Source organism: Euleptes europaea, chromosome 2 (assembly GCF_029931775.1).
Source record: "Euleptes europaea isolate rEulEur1 chromosome 2, rEulEur1.hap1, whole genome shotgun sequence".
NCBI lineage: Eukaryota > Metazoa > Chordata > Lepidosauria > Squamata > Sphaerodactylidae > Euleptes > Euleptes europaea.
The window spans coordinates 113,102,606-113,124,671 of NC_079313.1; the positions used below are offsets into that span (position 1 = coordinate 113,102,606).

At 43.0% G+C, this 22,066-nt stretch overlaps 1 protein-coding gene across 1 annotated transcript in view; it reads left to right on the plus strand.

Annotated features, from left to right (window-relative positions):
- The window catches only part of TOP1 (DNA topoisomerase I), an 87,736-nt gene that overhangs the window by 42,349 nt on the left and 23,321 nt on the right, over positions 1-22,066 (plus strand). Inside the window, exons 4-8 of the mRNA XM_056844872.1 lie at positions 12,513-12,648; positions 13,298-13,356; positions 16,201-16,296; positions 17,470-17,545; positions 19,164-19,264. Of these exons, the coding sequence (XP_056700850.1) occupies positions 12,513-12,648; positions 13,298-13,356; positions 16,201-16,296; positions 17,470-17,545; positions 19,164-19,264 (468 nt within the window). The remainder of the gene's footprint in view (positions 1-12,512; positions 12,649-13,297; positions 13,357-16,200; positions 16,297-17,469; positions 17,546-19,163; positions 19,265-22,066) is intronic.

Consider the following 22,066-nt stretch of genomic DNA (forward strand, 5'->3'; position numbering starts at 1 on the left):
GTTACCCTTCAGCTTTTGACACAGTGGCATCTTAAATGAATGCATTTAAGCACCTGAACACCCATCACCCCTTAAAAAGATGTTTCTAATCCAGCTGTATACTCAAGATGATCTTCTGAGCAGATGAACACAGTCTAGGCTCTGATTTGACTGTGTGTCCCCCCCTGCACTGAACTGATACACAAACTGAATTTTCTCCCAGTTCATCCCATAAATGTACTTGTGGCCAGTATTGTGTACTGTTTCACTTATTATGATGGTGTGTTAAGAGACGTTGAGTGCCTAGAACCTGCCTAACATATGGGCAATTTGCATAATTTCTCTTCTGCATAATTTATTCTGTTTTGACTAGTTAAAGGGCTGTGCAGGGAACTGAAGCCCCTTCAACTTTATGACTGCTGGAAGTCCTGTTCTGCCTCCCCTCTGCTGTTACCCACATGCTTTTACATGTATCTTTTAGGATCACAAGGACCAGAAACAAGTTTTACAAAAAATGAAAGCTGAGATTTTTGAGAAGCTAGACTTTGCCTAATACCACATGCTGTACGCCATGCTCAAGCAGATGCGCTCTCGCTCTCTTCCCTCCTTCCAGCACACCCACATGAAACCACTTGTATTGCACATTTATGGACTATGCATAAGTAGTTAAAGGAAAATACAGAGACCCCTTAAGGGAATAAGGAGAGATGCTTGGAGCAGAAAGAACAGTACCTAGTATTTCAATTTGGTAACTATAGCAATAGTGTTTGGTATTTTGCAGTCTTACAGTGAATCTAGAAATATGGTACTGTGATTCTTGACCATTCCTTTAAGTGCACTTTTTGTATATCAGAATGTAGCTGACTATGTTTCCTATGCTGGTACCTCACAATGAAAAGTGTAGAATAGGTGACTTTTACATCGGTTAAAGTGCCTTAAGTATGTTTCAGGCTTTCAGTCCCCAAAGGGTGACTTTGTCAGCGAGGGCAGATGCAACGAGGTACTGGAGTCTGACAGACTTTATGCTCCTTGTTCTTCTTCTCTTTATTTAAGGTATTCATACTCTGCCTTTCCATCATTAAGGACCAACAGGCTTGACATCCATTAAGAAAAGCATAAAACATATCATAAAAATGGTGGCAATGGAAAGAACAGCATGAATTCCAGGGCTAAAACACACAATTTAGCATGCAATAAAGCTTATGATTGTGGTTCTGTTTTGGTTTTTGCCTCTGAATACCAGTGCTTGAAAAAGCACTTGGGTTTTAAGGGGTTGCAGTAATTCCAGAAAGGTATCTGGGTCAACATAAATGATAATCTTACCAGTCCTATATGCTCTTGGGAGCCAGCGTGGTGTAGTGGTTAAGAATGGTGGACTGTAATCTGGAGAACCGGGTTTGATTCCCCACTCCTCTACATGAGCAGCAGGCGTTAATCAGGTGAACCGGGTTGGTTTCCCCACTCCTACACATGAAGCCAGCTAGGTGACCTTGGGCTTGTTACAATTCTCCCTGAACACTCTCAGCCCCACCTACCTCACAGGGTGTCTGTTGTGGGGATGGAAAGGGAAGGAGATTGTAGCCCAGTTTGATTCTCCTTAAAAGTTAGAGAAAGTCGGCATATAAAAACGAACTCTCCTTCTTCTCCTCTTTCTCCTCCTTCTCCTCCTCATGGCATTGGTGTGAGGATAAAATGGAGAACAGTGTAAGCCACTTTTCTTTGAAGGTTTGTGCTCAGCTTCTTGGTTTTACAAGGAGAGGAAGTCTGAACATGGTTGGAAGCTGCCAAGAGGATACAAAAAAGAGACCCTAAAAGAGAGAAACATTTGCTTGGTTGTGTTGTACTCAACTTGCTTTCCTGTTTAATTAATCTCCTAACAAATTACAACTTGTCTCTAAGTAGTGATCCCATCAGTGGAGAGTCACACTTGCCTTAGCCTTTTAGAGAGAACAGTGAAGTCCACTTGAACCAAATGCCCCCTTTAGGAGTAGCACTGTCTCAATCTGCTTATGGAGTAAAGGGCTTTTTGCTCTTGCTCCCCCCCCCCCCCGAACAATATCTAAGAATAGATCTTCAACCTACTTGGCTTCCTGTGAATCAAATCAAAAAAGCTTTTATGCAAACAATATACCTCTCTAACAGAAAGGGAAAGCTTACTTGAAAACTCTTCATGGTACCAAGAAATATCCTCTGCCATCTGTTATATGCTCTTGTGCACAGAATTGTTGGTGGAAGGAGCCTTTCAGACTGCAGTGCTGAATCAAGCAAGGAGTTGGGGTATCTCCCCCCTCCCCCATCCATCCAGTCAATGCAAAAGTCAGTGCTTCTCTGGTGTGAATTTTCACTTCGACTATATCACATCTTATGCACTCTCTCTGTGCAGGAATTCTGGAGATGTAGCCAAATAACACCTACCAGTTAGTCAGGATTCCTAGTTTTCTACTTTTTTATTGTATGGTTCCCTTTCTGGTATTTGTAATTTTTTAAAATATAATTTACAGCTTCATCAAACGTTTTACCTCACAGATCACAAGCTCAAAATATATTTCTTAGAGGTACTCCCACTAGGAGATAGAATCCATAAATACAACCAATGGCAACCCCTAAATAAGCCATCAGAAAATATTAGATATGTGCAGTAAAGTTACATCAAAAATAGCACATAGTAAAATATCAGAACGTCTTACGTGAACACGAGTAGATGACAAAATTATTTTTTTCAAAATTTGAGGTTCACAGAAACATGGCTGTAAGACAGCCCAGCAATTTCAGTAGCAGTAATGCCTATCCAGGACTATAGTTGTGGAATGAAGAAACTGTCTAGTGTTAATATTTTCCTACTCCGGTAGGAGACCAGTCCTCTGATCTGTTTTAATCTGGATTCTTCCTCCTGAAGAGTCTCTGTAATAGGAGACTGAACATCCAAAGATGAAGTGCTATGTTTTGCTTTTGACAAACTGGACCAGCTTTGCTAACAATTGAAGTTGTAACATTAGAGCATCTGCCTAGATTATTCTGAAAGTGTGCACGCCAAACAAAGTAAAGCAAAACAGTTTTCTGTGAAATGAACAGAGGGCATAGTTTTAACATTGTTCTTTTTAAAAAAATGTTTTTAACTGGCATCTATCTCAAGGAATTCCCTGACCTTTTCCTAAAGCCTATAGTTGTCCCTGTATTAACTCATAGTATCTAAGCCACTGGCTCTCTCAAGCAACTCTGTAATGTCCAATCAAAGTATGTGTGAGCAGTTTTAATCTGTAATGTGCTAAAGTTTTAAGTTGTACAGCATCTTAATTTATCAGCTACCCTAATAGAAATTAAAAGGAGTTATAATAGCGCCCCTCCTCTGCAAAAAAATACACCTCCCGGGTCACCTAGGCTCTATTGGATCTCGTACAATGTGTAGCCTGTACAGTGTGTTCAACCAACAACTTACTGACAAGTCCCACAGCTACCATTGTGGCCATGCATACCTTGGCTTGCAGCTGCGTGGGATTTGCTGGCCATCGAAAGATCTAGATTGGTTTAGTCATTGAATCTGCTGGGCAAATATTAATGGTCGAAATTTTTTTGGCTTAATTGCTGCTGCAAAAAATAAAATGAGATGGTGTTTGTTTTAGATTTTAAAAAAAAACATCCTCGGTACGTTGGAATATGAATGACAGTGAGGAGGAGGGAAGGCAAATTTGCTATGCTAAAATATTCCAGAGTCACAGTGGTGTGAAGGGAGAATCTGTTTAGTGCATCTGCTGTCCTTCTGGAAGTACTTTCTGTTTCTGCTTTCCCCATGTGGTCGTAGAATAAGTGTCTGGTAACAGGTGCATGCCTTCCAACACTTGCTGGCTTTTTCAGTTGTTAAATGACACGTGTTCGCTTGACCTCTAGGCAATTTAGCCAAGAAGGCATTGTCTTAAAAATGGCTTCCTTGGAATTGGAAGCCATTGCAGGCAAATTAATACAGTGGTGGCTCTGAAACACAAATTTTAATCTCAGTTGAGCCCTGAATCGGGGTTGATTCATATGGTTTGCATATGGCTTCAACCCCATGCTCTTAACAAAGCACGAGCAGAGAGGGGAAGAGAAGCTAACAGGAGGGGGCTAATATTCCTAATAGTTTTGCCTCCAGCTGAAGAAAAGGAGAAGCTATTGTATCCACCACCACCTCCAGGCTAGCAGTGATAAGGAGCAGAGGCTAGCTTGTTCTAGGAGTAGCTGCTGCTCCCGAGAAGACAAGTGGCCACTCCCAGAATAAAGCAAGCCTTTGTCCCTTATGAATAAGATAATTGCTAGAGCTGTTGGGTTACAGCACTTTGTATTCCCAGCGATGTATTAAGAGTTTGAAAATGTTATAAAAAACATCACTTTAAAAGGGTTTTTGGATACCACGGCTAATAAATGGTTGGAAGACGTCTTCACAGTTAAAGGGGCCAAACAAAATGCAAACAGTATTTTTTATAACGTTTTCAAACTCTTAATACATTGGTGGGAATACAGGTGCGGTAACCCCCCTGTTGGCCGGAAGGGGAGAGCAGCAATGACCTCCTCAGATCAGGGCAAAGCAATTCCTTAATGTCTAGAAGCCTCTCTGCTCATGCACTCTACTGGCAGAATAGACCCTGATCCTTTCCCTAAAGTTCCAGAACAAGCAGAGGACGACTCTGATGCTTCTGAATCTGCTTTAAGAGCAAGGGGGCCTGTTTAGTAGCAGGGCAATCAGAAAACTAATCCCATGGCCTCTCTACCACGGGCTGCATTGCTGTGCAGAGGTTCAACCTTCATAATTGACTCCTTGGCTGAGTTCAGACATGGCACAAAACTATGGTTTAAGAAGAAGAATAGTTGTTTTTTATATACCGGCTTTCTCTACCACTTAAGGAGGAATCAAACCTTCCCCTCCCCACAACAGACACCCTGTGAGGTCGGTGAGGGTGAGAGAGCTCTAAGAGAGCTGTGACTAGCCCATGATCACCTAGCTGGCTTCATGTGTAGAACTGGGGAAACCAACCTGGTTCACCAGATTAGCATCCACCGCTCATGTGGAGGAATGGGGAATCAAACCCGGTTCTCCAGATTAGAGTCCACCGCTCCAAACCACTGCTCTTAACCGCTACGCTAATTAAAGTATTTAATTAAAGTAACAACGGAAAGAGTGATCATCTGAATTCAGCCCTCTCCACCTACTGTGGTTTAGTTAGTGCCCCCATCAAACCGGGGTCTTTGTCAGGATCAGGTTTCATGCAATGTCTGAATGAAGACATTTTGGCTTAATCCTAATTTGTTCTCTGGTGATGCCCTCCTAGGCTAAAGAGAGAAGGCAGTGAAACCAGCATTTGGCAAGGCAAAGCAGAGTTTGAGTGCATTAAACAAGATAGATTCATTTTCTTTGCATTTAAGAGTCTGATATTTATATCTCGTTTGTTGCTCTTGTTCACAACTAGCTGGCATCTATGCAGGCAGGAGTTTTCTTGGTTAATACCACACCAAATGTTGCTTGTCTAACTGTCATAACCAAACAGTGTGGCTTTAAAAGGCATGTTTCTTTTCACTTGCAGTTGTTCTGCTAGTCTGTGTAATGTTCCTTTTTTTACAGGAGACATGTCCCATTAATCAGAGCAATTTTTCTGTTCTTTTTTGCTTTCTTGCGAAATTAAATCTCTCAAAACCATTTCCCCCCTTCTGCAGAGGTTTGTTTATGGTGACATTTCATATATATGTGTTCTCTAAATAGATGTTTTGTCACCAAGGGATTTCTTTATGTCTCCACCTTTTTTAGATGTCAGTCTTTCGAGCTGTGGGGGGTGTGTATTAGTGTGTGAAGGAGCAGAACAGCTACCTGGGGTGCTGCAGGCGACAGGAATTCATGTCAGTTGTGTTAACAGCCCCGGGGTTAAAGAAGCAAGTAACATGTCAAACCAGAAGACGTTTTTCTAATGGGAAAATGTGGCAAATCCATATGTGCTGCGATTTAAGGATGGTTGCATACCTGCAAGTTGAAACTGTTGTTTAAGAAATGCAGCATTGCAACCTTCCGTATCTTCCAGAATATCCTTACAGATTCCTCCTAGGAACCATATTTTCCTCCTAATATGCTACAGGATAGTTTCTTAATTTTGGGGGCCATATATTTTGTTGTCCGTCTTTCCTCTTTCTGTAGGGTTGGTAGTAATTGGGGGCCAATAGAATGTGCACCTGTCTTGACAAATAGACGGGGAATAGGAAGGAAGAAGTACCTTCTCCTTCAGCAGAGCTAGTAGCGGATGGTACGTGGCCATTCTTAAGTCAGCATCTGTTTGCTTCACGTCAGGCACCCAGCGGCAATACACGACAACTAGATAGAAGGTTTTGTAAATTAGCATTTTCAGCATCACCTGCACTGAGGGGAAAAAATTATCTGTCTATTCAGCAATCCTTCCTCCCCATTTCCAAAAATGAATGTCATGCATTCAGGCAGACACTATAGGTTGAACAGAACTGATCTCTTAAGAATAACTAAATCTCAGACAAAAAAACTTATAATACTGAGAGTCACAGTGCAATTCTAGAGAGAGTTATGCCAGTCTAAGCCCGTTCATTTTCAATGGGCTCATTTATCAGACTGGGGCCCAGGGTCCCCTGAAAGTCTACAAGGGAGTTTTTTTGCCATGGCAGAGGGTGTGCCCCATTGTTGTCTATCAGTTCAACATAAAAAAAAAAAACCCTGATACCTATCAATTTTCTAGGCATGGGAGCAGGGACTTTCCTCCTTGGGGGAAGGGGATGGAAGTGACTTTCCCCACTTTTGAAGAATGGAAGCTTGTTGAGCTGTCCCCATCCATGGTCCCTAGTTTCTGGATCACCTTGGAACCCTCCCTAGCCAGAAAATGTGTTGATTGGTTACCCGTTCCAATAGCTCAGTGGTTTGCACCCCCAGTTAACTGAGTAGCCCCAAGTAGTCCTAATACAACTATCATAGTTACTTTAGGTATGAAGTTAAACTGGTTTCACTCTGTTTTTCCAAGGCAGTGAAGATTTCACTGTAGAGGTAGAGAGATGCTACTGTGCATCCATATACAATAATAGCGAATAACAATTTTCAATAAAATAACAGTCTGGTTTTGTGTGGTGCCAGTCTTTTTCTATGAGCAGCTCCAAGTGTTTTTCAGGCCTCTTCTCACCCTTATGCAGCTGGCCTCTCGCTACAATTAACCACCAAGGAAGCTTCTCGCTGCCTTTGATGAGATTGGTTAGAACTTGGGTCAGGGTCTTCCAAGTTGTGACCCTCTAGAATCAACAAAAACACTTTACTTAAATTTGCTTTTGCGGTGTAGTTGGCGAGGTGCTCTCTGCACTGGTTTCAGGACACCAGGGGATGGAGACCTATAAGGTATGCGCAGCTTGCCACAGGTTTTGAAAAGGGCCTATCTAGCATGTGATGCGTAGGAAGGGAAGGCGGGGGAGCTCTGAAAAATTACTGAATTGAAAAGGGAATCCCTGGGTTGGTGCATTTTGAGAACCGTTGCTCTACATTTATTTGAATCCAACGCATCATAATTTTCTCCTGCTGCTTGCTAAATAAAATTATTGCTCCTTCTTGACCTGTTTATGCCTTATTAGAAGCAGTTAACTTATTAGAAGCAGTTTTTGTTTTGTTTTTGCAACAGCCGCTTGTTACACAGTTAGCACTCTCAACCTTGTTTTAATTTCTTACGGAGTTTCTCAAATAATTTAATATTACATGTGGCTAGGGTTGCCAACCTCCAGGTACTAGCTGGAGATTTCCTGCTATTACAACTGACCTCCAGCCGATAGAGATCAGTTCACCTGGAGTAAATGGCCGCTTTGGCAATTGGACTTTATGGTATTGAAGTTCCTCCCCAAACCCCACCCTCCTCAGGCTCTGCCCCAGAAACCTTCTGACAGTTGCAAAGAGGGACCTGGCAACCCTACATGTGGCATTTATACAAGTGTATCTCCTATTTAAAGGGGAGGGGGTGAAATAAAAAGAAATACTTTTAGCTGTTGAAGTTTATTAGATGTTAGAATAGTACATTTGCTTTGTATCTTGTAATAAGTGAATTTGTTTTCCTTGTTGAGGTGGTTTTTAATCAATACATCTCATTTAAAAAGTCATGGTAATTAAGAGACAAGAGATTTAAGGGCTTATGACTGAGCCAAAACTAATTACAGTCATAAGCGTATGTCCCAGTAGGGGGGGTTGGGGAGGCTTAGTAAACAGTTCAGAAATGGGTCTGAGTTTCATATATTAGAATCTCTTAAAATTAACAGCCAGCTACAAAATCTTCCTTCTGTCCTTTTTAACATCAGTGAAATATGGATAACACTGGAGTTCTCTTTCATTTGGCACAATGAACGTCTGGAAAGTCCCAGTGAGCCTCATAAGCCAGCTGATACATGTGATGTCTGTTGCTGTCACCCAGTAACCAATTTTGGAAAGAATGTGCAAGTAAATTTAAATAGAACATAATAATTAATATAATTCTAAAAACCCTAGCTGTCTTGTGCCCCTCTTTGTGGGAAAAGTTAGGGCACAAATGTTTTTGATAAAAAGCATTAGCTCTGCTGCTGAAAGCCTTAGCTAACTAATGTGATTTTGCAGATCTGCCCAACTTGTACAAATACCTGAGGGATTCTTGATGCTTGCGTTTTCTCTCCTGGCCTAATGTAGTAGGTTTTTGGAAAACCTGAGAGAACAACAATAGAAGACTTTCAGCAACTCATCTTATTTTCTCACCTACCCAGTGCATACACCTGTCTCAAACCCAGTTTATGAACTTCAGTCACCCTTTCAAAATGTTTCAGGGCTTTCCACACAGCTTTTAAAATGAGAGTCATACAACTATAACTTTATAAGTTCAGAACAGAACAATGGACACCCTCCTTCTGAATAGGGACCCAGGACTCTTATCTCACTGCAGATGCTAATTTTCTGCAACCGAGCATTTCCCCATCTGCTCTAATCAAGCTGAATAACTTTGCAACCTGAGCTGCTCCTTTACAACACCTCTCCCACCTTCTGAGTGGGATATAAAAGCTCAGACATCTGACAAAGGGAGCGTTGATTCTCAAAAGCTTATACTCCAAAAATCTTTTTGGTCTCTAAGGCACTACTGGACTTGAATCTAACTGTGCAACTATAACTTGAAGGGCAATCAATAGAACTGAGAGAAGCTCAAGGGGGCGGGAAAGAATGTTGTCAATCAGGTTGGAATCCAGCTCAACATTCGTGAAGATAGATGTGCCGGCATGACCTTTGCTGTAAGACTTAAGCAATTGACAGGGCAATCTTAAACTTTGTTACACCCTTGTAAGTCCATTGACTTCAGTGGATTTAGAGGGATGTAGCCCAGGCTAGCCTGATCTCGTCAGATCTCAGAAGCTAAGCAGGGTCAGCCCTGGTTAGTATTTGGATGGGAGACCACCAAGGAATACCAGGGTTGCTATGCAGAGGAAGGCACTGGCAAACCACCTCTGTTAGTCTCTTGCCATGAAAACCCCAAAAAGGGGTCGCCATAAGTCAGCTGCGATTTGACGGCACGTTACACACACACAACTCTCTTTAGAATTGCCCCATGAGTTTTATTTCTTGTTCATGTTAGCCATACTGTTTGGGATGCCCCTAACAGAGAAATCCCAAGTAGAGTTACAACCTAAGTCCATTGAAATCAGTGTGCTTAGCAGGGTGTAACTCTGTTTATCAGCCAGCGTACAAGAACCTTGGCTGGCTGTCCATTTGCGGCCAATTTTCTTCCTTGAAATCTGTTTCTCCTACTTAGGAACAGCGAAAGCTGACAGAGAGTACAGACAGATAAAGTTTATGGTATGGCTCTCTCCACCTTTCCACTGAAGCTGCTTAACCCCACCCCCCAGGCTTCTGCCAAGACTTGCTGGGGGGGGGGGGTCCCGAGGACGGATGCAGAATGCAGGGGCTACACTGTTAGGGGAAATTAACAGAAATTGTCCCTTCCTTCTTGTGTGAGCTTTTCCGTGAATGGAGCAAGAGTTCAAGCGAGAGTTTGGAGAGAGGAAATTTCTGTAAATTTCCACCCAGGCGGCAGCAGCCTATGCGGTATTCAACTCTGCTCCCAAGGGATTTCTGTTCAGAATTCATAGGATCCAACCCAGTGTGTCTTTCATTAGGGCCAGTTTTGAGTGGCTAAGGTAGAGCACAGCTTTCTTTAGTACTATATTTATATACCAGATATATGTACTATATAAAATGAACCCTTTTGTACTTTACACCAGCATGGTGTAGTGGTTAAGAATGGTGGTTTGGAGCGGTGGAGTCTGATCTGGAGAACTGGGTTTGATTCCCCACTCCTCCACATGAGCAGCGGAGCCTAATCTGGTGAACTGGATTTGTTTCCCCACTCCTACACACAAAGCCAGCTGGGTGACCTTGGGCAAGTCATTCTCTCTCAGCCTCACCCACCTCACAGGGTGTCTGCTGTGGGGAGGGGAAGGGAAGGTGATTGTAAGCCGGTTTGAGTCTCCCTTAAGTGGTAGAGAAAGTCGGCATACAAAAAACAACTCTTCTTCTTCTTTACCACCCTAGGAATGTGCTGGCTGAGGGTTCACATATATCCCATGAATAGATGTAAGGGCCTATATCCAAATTATGCTATGAATTCTTATCAGGTTCTCACAGTTTCTTGTGGGCACAGCATTTTATCTTGTTACATGTAGCTTCTCATTCGACTTCATTGTATTGCTCTTTTGGCACAGAGGATCAAGAATCAATGTACTGCTTTATGCAGTCAGATGTTGGCACTTTGGGGATTTTTAGAATCCTGCCATAATAAATGAAAAGGCAGTAGCAAGAATGAAAATGGAGTTCAGAGTACTGTGTCTTGCCGGGTCAGTGAGGAGAAAAGGGGTCAGGACGATGAAGTTAGGAAACCTAATGAATGTAATACTAGCAGGCTCCTGTCGACTTCTCACATCCAGAGTCTGAGTTCTCTATGTTCTGCTCTCTCTATCATGTGCCTCAATATAATGTAATCCTCTGCATATGAACCAGATGCTGACGTTCAATCTTTCATCTCTGTAAGGTCAACGGATACTTTCGAAAGCTCACACAAACCCCCCTGGATTAGTGAGATGTCATGATATAATGGTAATTTTTACCAACTTTCAAAAATGTTTCTTCTCCTTCCCCTCACAAATGACATGGGCCACTCATGAGAGAGAGAGAAGCAAGGCTTGGCCGAAGTCATCTGTGCTGTGAAGCTTATTAGGTGCTAGAAAAATCCTGAAGGTGGAAAATGGAAAGAGGATTAAGTTAGATATGGAGGGACTCGTGATTGACTTGAGTAAATAGAGGCACATCCCTTTTGCGCATGCCTCTTTTTAATAAGGTATTTAATATGTGTACAAGTCATAAAGATGGTCCGTTGTCTTATAAATACATGGAGTGTTTTCATACTGGAAGAAACTGGGGAAGGGGGATCTGCTAACAGTTCCAACTAAGAGCTGATTATTCTAAGCCTTACTTAGTAAGAAGTAAGGCCTCAGGAGCGCTGTGCTGTGGCTGATCTTTGGATTCAGGTCTTGCCTCTCTCACGGAGCATCTTTTAGCCAGCTCCAGGTAGTATGCCAGCTATGGCCCTTCCATGAAAAGCCTGATTTAGCTATAGTTACCTGCGCGTAGCCTTTGCAGAGTCTTCAGAAGCCGTCACTTTTTACAAGACACAATAGCAAGATTACTTGTTCTTGTATGTTGAGGAGACCCTATTTTGCTAGTTTTAGAAGATACACATTGTCTGCTAGTTCCTTTCTGGGCCCAGTTCTAAGAACTGGCCCGAGTGCAGAGTACTTAGAAGAACTCTCCTCACTCATGTGAGCCTACCCATCGGTTAAGATCCACATTAAAATGGCCTGTCCAGCGTGCCTTTACATCCAGGTAAGATGGTTAAAGTGTGGTACCTTGGTTATAGTAATCTGTGTGCTTGGTGTAAAGATTATATGCTCTATAGGCACACCATGAAAAAAATTATTATTTTCCTGGGTCCTTGATTGATACGGCTATTGTGTGTGTTGTTTGCTGCTCTTCAGTGTGATCCTCTGAGGCAGGTTCTTATAAATCCCCCAGCTACAGGTTTTTGCTCCAGCTACAGATTTTTGCTCTGGTTTTATTGCTTGTCTGAGTGATTATTTCTCTCGTTGATTTGTATTTGCTTTTGAGCTATCTTTTCCCCTGTTATTTATCTGTTAATTGGAAGCCTCCTGGGGACTGCTGATGAGCCTGAGATAAAAAAAAAATGTTGTAAATACATAAAATAGCATTATGCCTACAGTGTATGCTAAATATTGCACATTTATCGTTGAAATATATCCAGGAAATATATCTAGGAGAAATCTTTCTAGCTTGTACATTTTTGTTGGTGTGACTGATTAGCCACTGTGTTCCCTGCCTTTCCATATTGATGCAATTGCTGCAATGAATTTCCTAGGCCTTGGAGCTTCATTCCACTTGGCCGCTGATACCAGCTGTACCCCAGCCATCACTTCTCTGAACTGACTCTTGTCTCTTACAGTGAGCACAAAGATTCCTCGGAGAAAAAACACAAAGAGAAGGAGAAAACCAAACACAAAGATGGCAGTTCAGAAAAACACGACAAACACAAAGACAAACACAAAGATAGAGACAAGGAGAAACGGAAGGAAGAAAAGGTACAGGATGGTGGTTGGGAACGCGACTGCTTTGGACTGTACTTTGTTGTGCACGGAGACCCAAGAGCGGCTTTAGGTTGTGACGTTTTAAGCTGCTGCCTGCTAGTCGACTCTGATGTCTGAGTCCAATGGAAATGCCTTGGGTCAAGCATCAGGCTAAGGAATTGCAGCATCAGGCAATTTTTGATGATGTAATGATGCATCTGCCTGAATGGATGTCATAAATTTGTTTTGATTAATGTTTTGAAGGAAAAGATGAAAGACTCAATAAATAGACTAGTTTCCCATGCTAGGTATAGTCTTCTAGGCTCCTGGGTGCTGTGCACCTTGCACCAACATATGTACGCACTTGTACCTTCTTAGCCAGCCTGACAGAACATGAGTAGATAATAATTTAAGGTTTTGTATGTTCCCCATCTGGTCTTATCTGGTCGGAATGCATTGTCATACAGTTTTGTTGTGAATGATGTAATGTTTTGAATACAAGGGATTGGCCTGGTACAATAGATAATGTTGAAGGAATTCATAAGGAGTAGCCAGAAGGGCACTTGCTCCTGCTTCAGTGTTTATCACTTGAATTTGGATGCGCAAGGAAGATCTGCCAGTCATTTTTATGGCATGCTGACCGACTATCATTTCTATCTTTCAGAGCAAATCATCTTCTGGTGAAATAAAAATAAAGAAGGAAAAGGAAAATGGTTTTTCCAGGTATGCATATGGGAGCTATGTGTGAAAATGGATCAGTTTGCTTATTAGGCATGACTTGTTCTGAAAAGAGTTGAATTCCCCCCCCCCTTAGGAATCCTGAAAGTTGCAGAGAGCTCTTCCCCGTCAAAGAAGGCTGGCATGTTCACTTGCTAGGAAAGATAAAGAAAGCCAGTGTATTATAGTAGACCGTGGGGCTTAGACCAAGGAGACCCACGTTCAAATCATGTCTCCGCTCTGAAGCTCACTGGGCTACTTTAGGTCAGTTCTGTGGATGTGGGGGACACCCACTGTTTCCTCATCATGTGACATGGGCTCCATGACGCTTTGACGTATCAGTCTGCCTCTGATATTGAATGACTGGAGAATAGAATTTAAAAAATCAGTTCTCCTGCAAGTATCAAACACTGAGTGTAAAGGTGGGGAGGTGGCTTTAATGGTTGTTACAGGATCATTGTTCCACTGTGAAGAAAGGACTCTGTACCCCATCTTATTTGTAAAGGATACTTTCTGATGAGTGCAGTTGGCTTGAAGAAGAGTGAACGGAAGAGTTTGAGTAAACATGTTTCTGAGGAGTCTAATGTATTAATTCGCAGGCTGTACTCTTAAGACTGTATTCAGACGTCCCGATTTCTCCATGACTCCTTAACTTGGTCAAGGGAAGATGCTCTTTAGGCATCTGTTGGAACTGCAGTCTGAAGAATGCAAAACTCTTTTCTCAATGGAGTCTCCCAGTCCCTGTGCATATCATAATGTGGTGAAATTGTCATTAGGCTTGTCTTGTTGACCCTTACATCAACTGTCTGCAGTAGCTTCTTACCTGAGAGATGTTATATCTAGTATTTTGAGGGATTGGCATTCTTCTGTCATGCAAGGGATCCCTGCCTGGTTTTCCATTCTGGACTAGAAGATGGCAAGTGGCAAGAAGTTCTGCTTGTTCTGCTGCCACATTCCCATTGGCTCATGCATTGCCATCTGATTTGATCATAGCAAAGTGTTTGCAAGATCAGGGATACTGTAGCATAAGGTGACCTCGCAGCTTATAGCATCTTGGCTTTTGTGGGGCTGCTATACTGGGATGGAAGAAGCGTTCATGCTCACTGGCAGCTTCATGTGCATTCTGTGGAACAGCATGATGCAAATTAATTGCAGAATTTCCGACTTCGGAGAGACGGTTTGATGGGAAACCCAAGATTAGCAAATTAGCTTTCCGTGGCTGAGAAGTAGCCCTGTGAGTAGCTTTATAAAGCAGCTTCCATCACAACAGCTCCTTGTCACAGCAAGTATCTGTTCCCTGCAACTTCCGAGATGTACATGCCATTGCTGCCGAGGCATTCCAGCTGTGAGAAAGCTAATGACATCCTATTCTGCCTCATCAACACAATTGCTACCAATTTCAAATTATGAAGGCTTGCGTAGTTGAGGAATCTGAGATTATTTGTAACTGATAGTACCAGAGGAGCTTACTTAGGGAGCTTTTGATGAAATATTGGGCTTTCATAAGTAAAATGAATGCATCCGACAAACTGGGCTCTTAGTATGCAACTCCACAACAGTAACAGTTAATCAAGGTGCCATCAAGCTTTTTAGTTATATTTTGTTTTTTGCTCCTACAGAGTGTCCCAGCTACTCCTCTGGAATTTAACTGAGAGCAATTATGTTGAATGCTTTTACATGAGTTCCACAGATATAATTGTGGGGGAGGGAAGGGGGTCGTTCTAACATAACTTTAACAATAAATCCTGGGAAGATAGAAGTACCACCTCTCCTTAAATTATTTTGCACCTGGTACTCCGGACTGTTTCTCTTGAGACAGCTACATGTAACTTTTTTTAGTTCGTTCTGTCTAAATAATAAAAATGGGTATATCAGAGTAACCTTGTATATACCTATTGCTTTTGTGCATGTATGTTGTGCACACTTCCACACATGTAAAAAGCCAGCATTTACACAGTGTGTTTTCCTTTTTGAAAAATCAGTTTTCATGAGTCTGCTTTCCTTTTCCCTCTGGCCAGCCATAGAGTTGTAAAAGGGAGTGTGTGTAGAGTAGGCACATGCATGGATTAGGTTTCTAAATCCAGGTTGTATCCAAAATACAAGCTTGGACTCAGGCTAGAAGTTTCTGTTCACAGAAAATAATTTTCCCACCTACCCACTCTCACAGCAGCCCAGAGTGACCAACTGAAATCACGTTCCTTGCCTCTCCCCCATAACAGGATTTCAAGGGGTCATTTTGGCTTGTTGCAGGAGTGGGGAGGCAGAAAATCGTGCTCCATGGGTGGAAATCTTGTGCCCACAGAAATGTAGCCTGGATCAAGCCCACAGCACAGTATTTTATGTAAATAAAACTGAATATATTATACTCTTGTCCCAGTACTCAGTATACAAGTATTTCAACAGCACTAGATTTAATAAAACAAAAAATTGAATTGCTATGGTAACTGAAATGCCATCACAGATCTGTTTGAAAGCTCATATGTACAAACATCTGCAGGCTTATTCATGATTTGTAATCATGATTTGGTTTTTATTCCTGATAATTTGTCTACTATGTAACCATTTTAAGGTAAAGCTTTGCACTATGGGGCGCTGGAGGGAATGTTGGATAAGGGGAGTCAAGGGAGAGTCTGGAGAAAATTGCTGCAGGAAGCTGTATAGCGTTATATTTTCCATTGGATTGAAATTACATGAATTGAACAGGATGCGTGCCAACCCAGAGATGGAAGATAAGGGGAATGAGAAGGCCCCAGCCCAAGTCAAAGTGGAGAGTAGGGATAGGGCCTACAGCTGAAGCTTTAGATATTCATGGTTTTAACTAAAGCACTTCTTCACTGCATCTCTCCTTAGTCCGCCTCGTATTAAGGAAGAAATAGACAACGATGGCTACTTTGCTTCTCCCAAAGAAGATTACAAGCCTCTAAAGAGACACCGAGAGGATGATGAGTGAGTGGCGTTAGGGGACGTGGGCTTTGCGGGGAGCTTGGAACTCAGTCCATGGAAAGCAGCCACGTTAGAATAATCGTCTTTAGGATTAATACACATTCTTCATTCAGTCCCTTAAAATGTTTACCTGATGATGTGACATCACTGATGCTGTTCAAGTAATGCAGTTTCCCCCCCAAGGATAATCAAACCTTGAAGAAAGCTAAACCAGGTCTATGGTTGAGGGCATCTTAGCTGGCCTCCCTTTCCTTTTCTTCCCTTCACCCCTCCCCCTCCTCTTCCCTTTTCCTATCCTGTCACCGTAAATATATTAGTAGCCATGCCTATTTCTAACCAGATCCCTCCCCTGTTAATATCATTTCTTCTCTACTTGACGGGCACTCACCACTGGGACAATTAAGGGCGCCATTAGAATGTTTAAGATGTTGAAGAATTTTAACGGGAATTGTATGTTTTTAAATTGTGTAATATGTTGTGAGCCTCCCCGAGCCTAGCATTGCCGGGGAGGGGCAGGATACAAATCAAACAAAAAAAAAAATAAAACTTGGTAGCCATTCAAGTTTCATTTTAGTTATCAGCGAGAAGGGGCAACTCAACCCTTCTACGGATAGTTATCCTGGTCTGGTGTCATTTTCAGCATGGACCATGGTGGGAGGGGCTGTGGTTCAGTAGTAGAGCATCTGCTTGGCATGCAAAAGGTCCCAGGTTCAATCCCTGGCATCTCCAGTTAAAGGGACTAGGCAAGCAGGTAATGTGAAAGACCTCTGCCTGAGACCCTGGAGAGCCGCTGCCAGTCTGAGCAGACAATACTGATTTTGACGGACCACGGGTCGGATTCAGTATAAGGCAGCTTCATGTGTTCATGTGACCAAGGAGAGGCACAGTATGTCCGATTCTGTCATCTGTGGCGCAGGCAGAAAATCTGTGTTCATCAACAGAAGCAACAAGGCTTCAATAACCATAATTAAATCTTCAAGGCGGGCAGCGGGGTTTATAGGAAGGCTGCAGCTAGGGAAAAGGAACATCGGGTTAGGTGGGGGTGCTTTCAGAGCACAGACCTGCTAAACCAAATGGGTTGTGGCATCTGCTTAACAGTGTAGCAGCAACATTTCAAAGGTTAATATGAATGTGGAGCCAAAAAGAGATTATTTTCAATTGTTTGATTTGTTTTAGTGTCGACTACAAACCCAAGAAGATAAAAACCGAAGAGCTCAAAAAGCCGAAGAAGAGGAAACAAGAAGAAGAAGAGGTATTGAACATGTTTTCTTGTACTATGGGTGGAACGAATCAATTATAATAGCAAATGTGAGTATAAAGAGCACTTCCTTTGAACCGGAAATCTAATCCGAGGGTCATTTTAAAACCTAAAAATGACACACGTCAGATGATGGCCCTCATCTGGAGACGCACGCCCAGCAAGACAAATGTACATAGCAGGGATTCTTTATGGATTCTCAGCAGTAGCTCCCTGACACAGCTTCAGAAGGGAAGAGTTGTCTGATAGAGCACAAGGGCCCTGCTGTCAAGAAAAAGAATGTAAAAGCCATGCTGCGAGCACAATCTCATGGAGACACGCAGATAAGTGTTTGGGTCAGGGCTGATGCTTTCAAGAAGAAAACCTTTTTTCTCTCTTTCAAGCATCCACCATATACAGTTCTGATGGACTTGCAGTATCTGAAAGTACATTAGCCAACTTCACTGTTGCCCACAGGGCAAATGATCAACGTCTCCATGTGATAATGGTAAAGCTTTACCCTGTGGAGCAAATAGCCATTGGGAGAAAGGAACCAAGGAAAGAGTAAATTCCGCTCCTCATTATAGTGCAGCTCTGATCAGAATCCCCATCACTGCTATTACCAAGTTGCAAAAAAGCGTAAGAAACATGATTGCAGATCTCCTGCTGTCTCATCTAGATGCACCCTGGCTGCAATTGGTTTCTGGGCCCAGTTCCACATGCTAGTTCTTGTCTTCAAATCCCTGGGTCCCAGAAATTCGGCTTACTCTTGTATGAACATGCCTATTAAGGTCAGAGTCCGCAGTCTGAGTTTACCCCACCTTGAGAGATGGTGGGTGGCAAAAAAAGCAGAGCCTCTTCTGCAGTGGCACCTTGATCTTGGAATGCTTTCCCCATAGTGATTCCCCTGGCACCAACCTTCTTAGACTTTAAGTGCCAAGTAAAAGCTGCTTCTGCCCCCTTCATTTTCCCAGGCATTTTGCTCAATTTCCCTGCAGCTTTTTTCGCTCCATTCCCTTCCTTTTTGCATTTCGTCCCTATCTTTTAACTGCTGTTTTTACAGTTTGTTTTATTTTCCTGCTGTTATTGTGGATATTTATTTTTAAACAAATGTTTTTGGGAGTTGATGTGTTTAACGAGCCGTTCTTTCTGAGCGAGAGAGCAGCCAGCAAATATTTCTCATCTGCATGCTCTTCTCCCTGCCACCGTTGCTCTATACTTGCCTTTGTCCAGTTGTCTGGAGTGATCCTTTCCCATTGATGCATGTAAGGAACGTCCCTGTTCTAACGCACTGCTTGCCATCTGATTAGCTGGTGGACATGCCACATTTTAGAGGCAAGAATCAGATTTTAGTCGAAGCTGTGTTGATAAAATTGGGCTGTATCAACTACACAGTTTGTCAAGACACTCAAACCTGTCCTGTTTCTTTTGAAAAGATTATTATTTTACACCATGGTAAGCTCTACATACCAGTTGACAAGCACACTGTCCTGCTGTGGGGGAAAAACTGATCAAATGCTAGAGAACGTTTGCTCGCAACGCCATGCCGAATGGCTCTCTCATCGTTTGTTTCGAATGCGAGGATGCCTTTGTATAACCGCTGCGTATTCACTCCCTCTTATCTCTCTTGCAGGACAGCAAACCCAAGAAAATAAAGAGCAAAGATAAGAAGCCTCCTGAAAGAGATATGAAGAAGAAGAAAATGAAAAAAGAAGAGGAACAGAAATGGAAATGGTAACATCCATGTGATATTTCAGCTAATGGCCAGCTGTTTCCCCCCCACACCTGAATCATCTAACCTGCTGATATAGAATGGTTTCCAATTGCACACTTAAATGACACCCTGAATTTTCTCTCTTCCTCCATCGATAAAAATCTGGGTATAGCTTCCAATTGTGAGTTTCTCCACTGTTTCAATAGAGTTCGTCGTTGAGGGAGAATCCACTGCTTTGTGTCTCATACTTCTTTTTTGATTTTTTGCCCTGTTATACCCCATGATTGCTCTTTGATTCACCCTGAAACGCACCTTCCGTTAGAGTGTAGGCAGCAGTGACACTTCAAAAATACCCGTGCGCTTCTCTAGTGGGTCAGTGTTCGGCTACCCGCTCTCCGGCCCTCGTCATCTTCCTGATGCTTCTGCTGTTTTGCAATTCCTCCTTTGAGCCATGGGGTGAAAAGCTCTACACCATTGCCTTGAACCTTTGCTGAATTTACATCAGCTGTGGAATGCTGTCGCTCTACGAAGGGGAAGATCTTCTTCCCCTGTACTGCTGATTTGCACCCTTCTCTGCAGTTGCAGTGGCCAAAGAGGTACTGAAAAACAGATGTTTCAGATTCCTCTCCAGTCTATAAGGCTTTCCTGCCACTGCTGCTAAGAGCAGAGTGGCACAATCTCCATTAATGGGGCTGGGTCATGAACACATGAAGCTGCCTTCTACTGAATCAGTCCCTGGGTCCATCAGTGTTGTCTGCTCAGACCGGCTGCGGCTCTCCAGGATCTCAGGCAGAGGTCTTTCATATCACCTACTTGCCTAGTCCCTTTAACTGGAGATGCCGGGGATTGAGCCTGGGACCTTCTGCATGCCAAGCAGATGCTCTACCACTGAGCCACGGCCCCTCCCCTCCCACAGTCCAGGTGCATTGGAAAGGTGCTTAGCTGCTGCCTCCCTTTCTGTTCCTCCACAGTTGTTGCTAGAAGCTGGCTTTGTGTATAGCCCTGACTTCTAATATTCACATTTCTTGTGTACACTTAAAAATGCAAAATACACTTTTAAGATGTGAGCAATTTTTTGGCAAAGGCGTGTTCCTACAGATTCACATCTCAGGGTCCGTGACAGTCTGTCATTTTTACTGGGCTTTGGGGATGTAAAAACCTTTGAGTTAGGAAGAGATCTGAGCCAAAATCTTTCACCGTCTTTCTTGCATCTGAATCATTTTCTCGAATTCCATTGTCTCAGTCCCTTTGTCATAGCCGTTCTTGAGCATTAGCCAGCCTCTGTCTTATTCTTCTCTGCTGCTTTCCGGGTTTGGCAGCCAGGCTCCTGTTAGCTGTGCCAGATCCCCGAAAGCCATGCTGACTGGCTAATAAAGCTGTACGTTCCGGGGAAGGGGTGTTTTTGCTAAGTGCTGCAGTTGTTTAGATTGCCTCCCTGCTGATGTTTCCTGGGCCCATCTGTAACTGCTATTAATGAAAAGTGCTTGTTCCTGGCTCACCTCTCAAGGCTGGGGTTTTCCTAGCGATAGCATTCCAGTCCTCGCTCTCCAGTGCTTGTGCGCACACTTGCTTTTTAAAGAGACGTGTAAAAACAAGAATGGGCACGGTTCAGAAATGTATGTAATGTTAATTTTAGTGATGGGGCATTAAGCATATGCTGAGCTTTCCTACTGAGATCAACAGGACTGAATGGCTTAAATTTAGCTGGCTCATGCCTTATCTGTGCAGGCAGTGGGCATTTACTGTTGCGTGTCTGTTATTGGTACATAAGTCAGGGAGCTGGGCTTGGACCCTGCTTCCGTTCACATGGGTTTGTCACTGTGAAATGTGTGAAGGACAGTTTCTGCATAGAATTATGAGTCCAGAAATGCCTGAACCCCTCTTTATTAAGAATCAGTTCTTCTATAGCATCACCCGCACAGCTTCTAGCTCTGCCTGGAACTACATCTTCCAGCAGTTATCTGATGGAAGTTGGTCTCAGTGATTTGCGTTTCTTATGTTGGTGATTTGAATTTTCGGGTGATTCACGCACAACCTCATTACGCTCATGTCGAGAGTGTTTTCAACCATTTTTTTCCTGCCACCGAAGCTCCCACACCTGTATTCCAAATGCAGGAACCACTCTCATGAACTGGCCCTGCTTTCAAACGAAAGCTACGGGAACTCAGCCACATCCCCAGATTTATTCCCCAAGTGCGGATGTGGCTGTCCAGGTGGCAATGTCACCTCCACGCAAAAGCGACTATGTGGGAGCCCAAGAGATCCAGCGGGGGCGTTCAGGACAAAGGGACGATGGCTGTGTGGAAACAGTTTGGTGGGAGGGGGTAATTAAAGGACCGAACATGAGAAGAGCGCTGCCAGGCCCCTGCTGTGCGAGTCAAATGAGAAAGCAACCACTCTGACGTCTGGCTTCCTGCTGTCAGACAGAAATGGCATAGCCGAGGAAGGAGAACACTTGGGAGGCTACTGAAAGGCCTGAAGTTTGGCACTTGACCATTGAGTCACTGATCCTCTGGCAGTTTTGCCACATCTAAAATAGGGCTTTGTGTGGCATTCTGGGCTGCTTCCAATATTCCCTTTTATCCCTCTGGATCTGTGGATATCATTTTCAGATGGTTGTGCCCGTTGTAGCCACATCATGCGGTAGATTTGGGTGTATTGACCAAGATGATATGCAGTTTTGAAAATATAAAATATCAAGTTTTTTTTTTAAAGAAGACACACTGGTGAAGTCTTCCATGTTTTGTCTGGCTTTAGTGTTAGCAAGGTCATCAGAAATATTGATCACAATGGGTAGCCGTTATCTGTCTGTAGCGATAGAA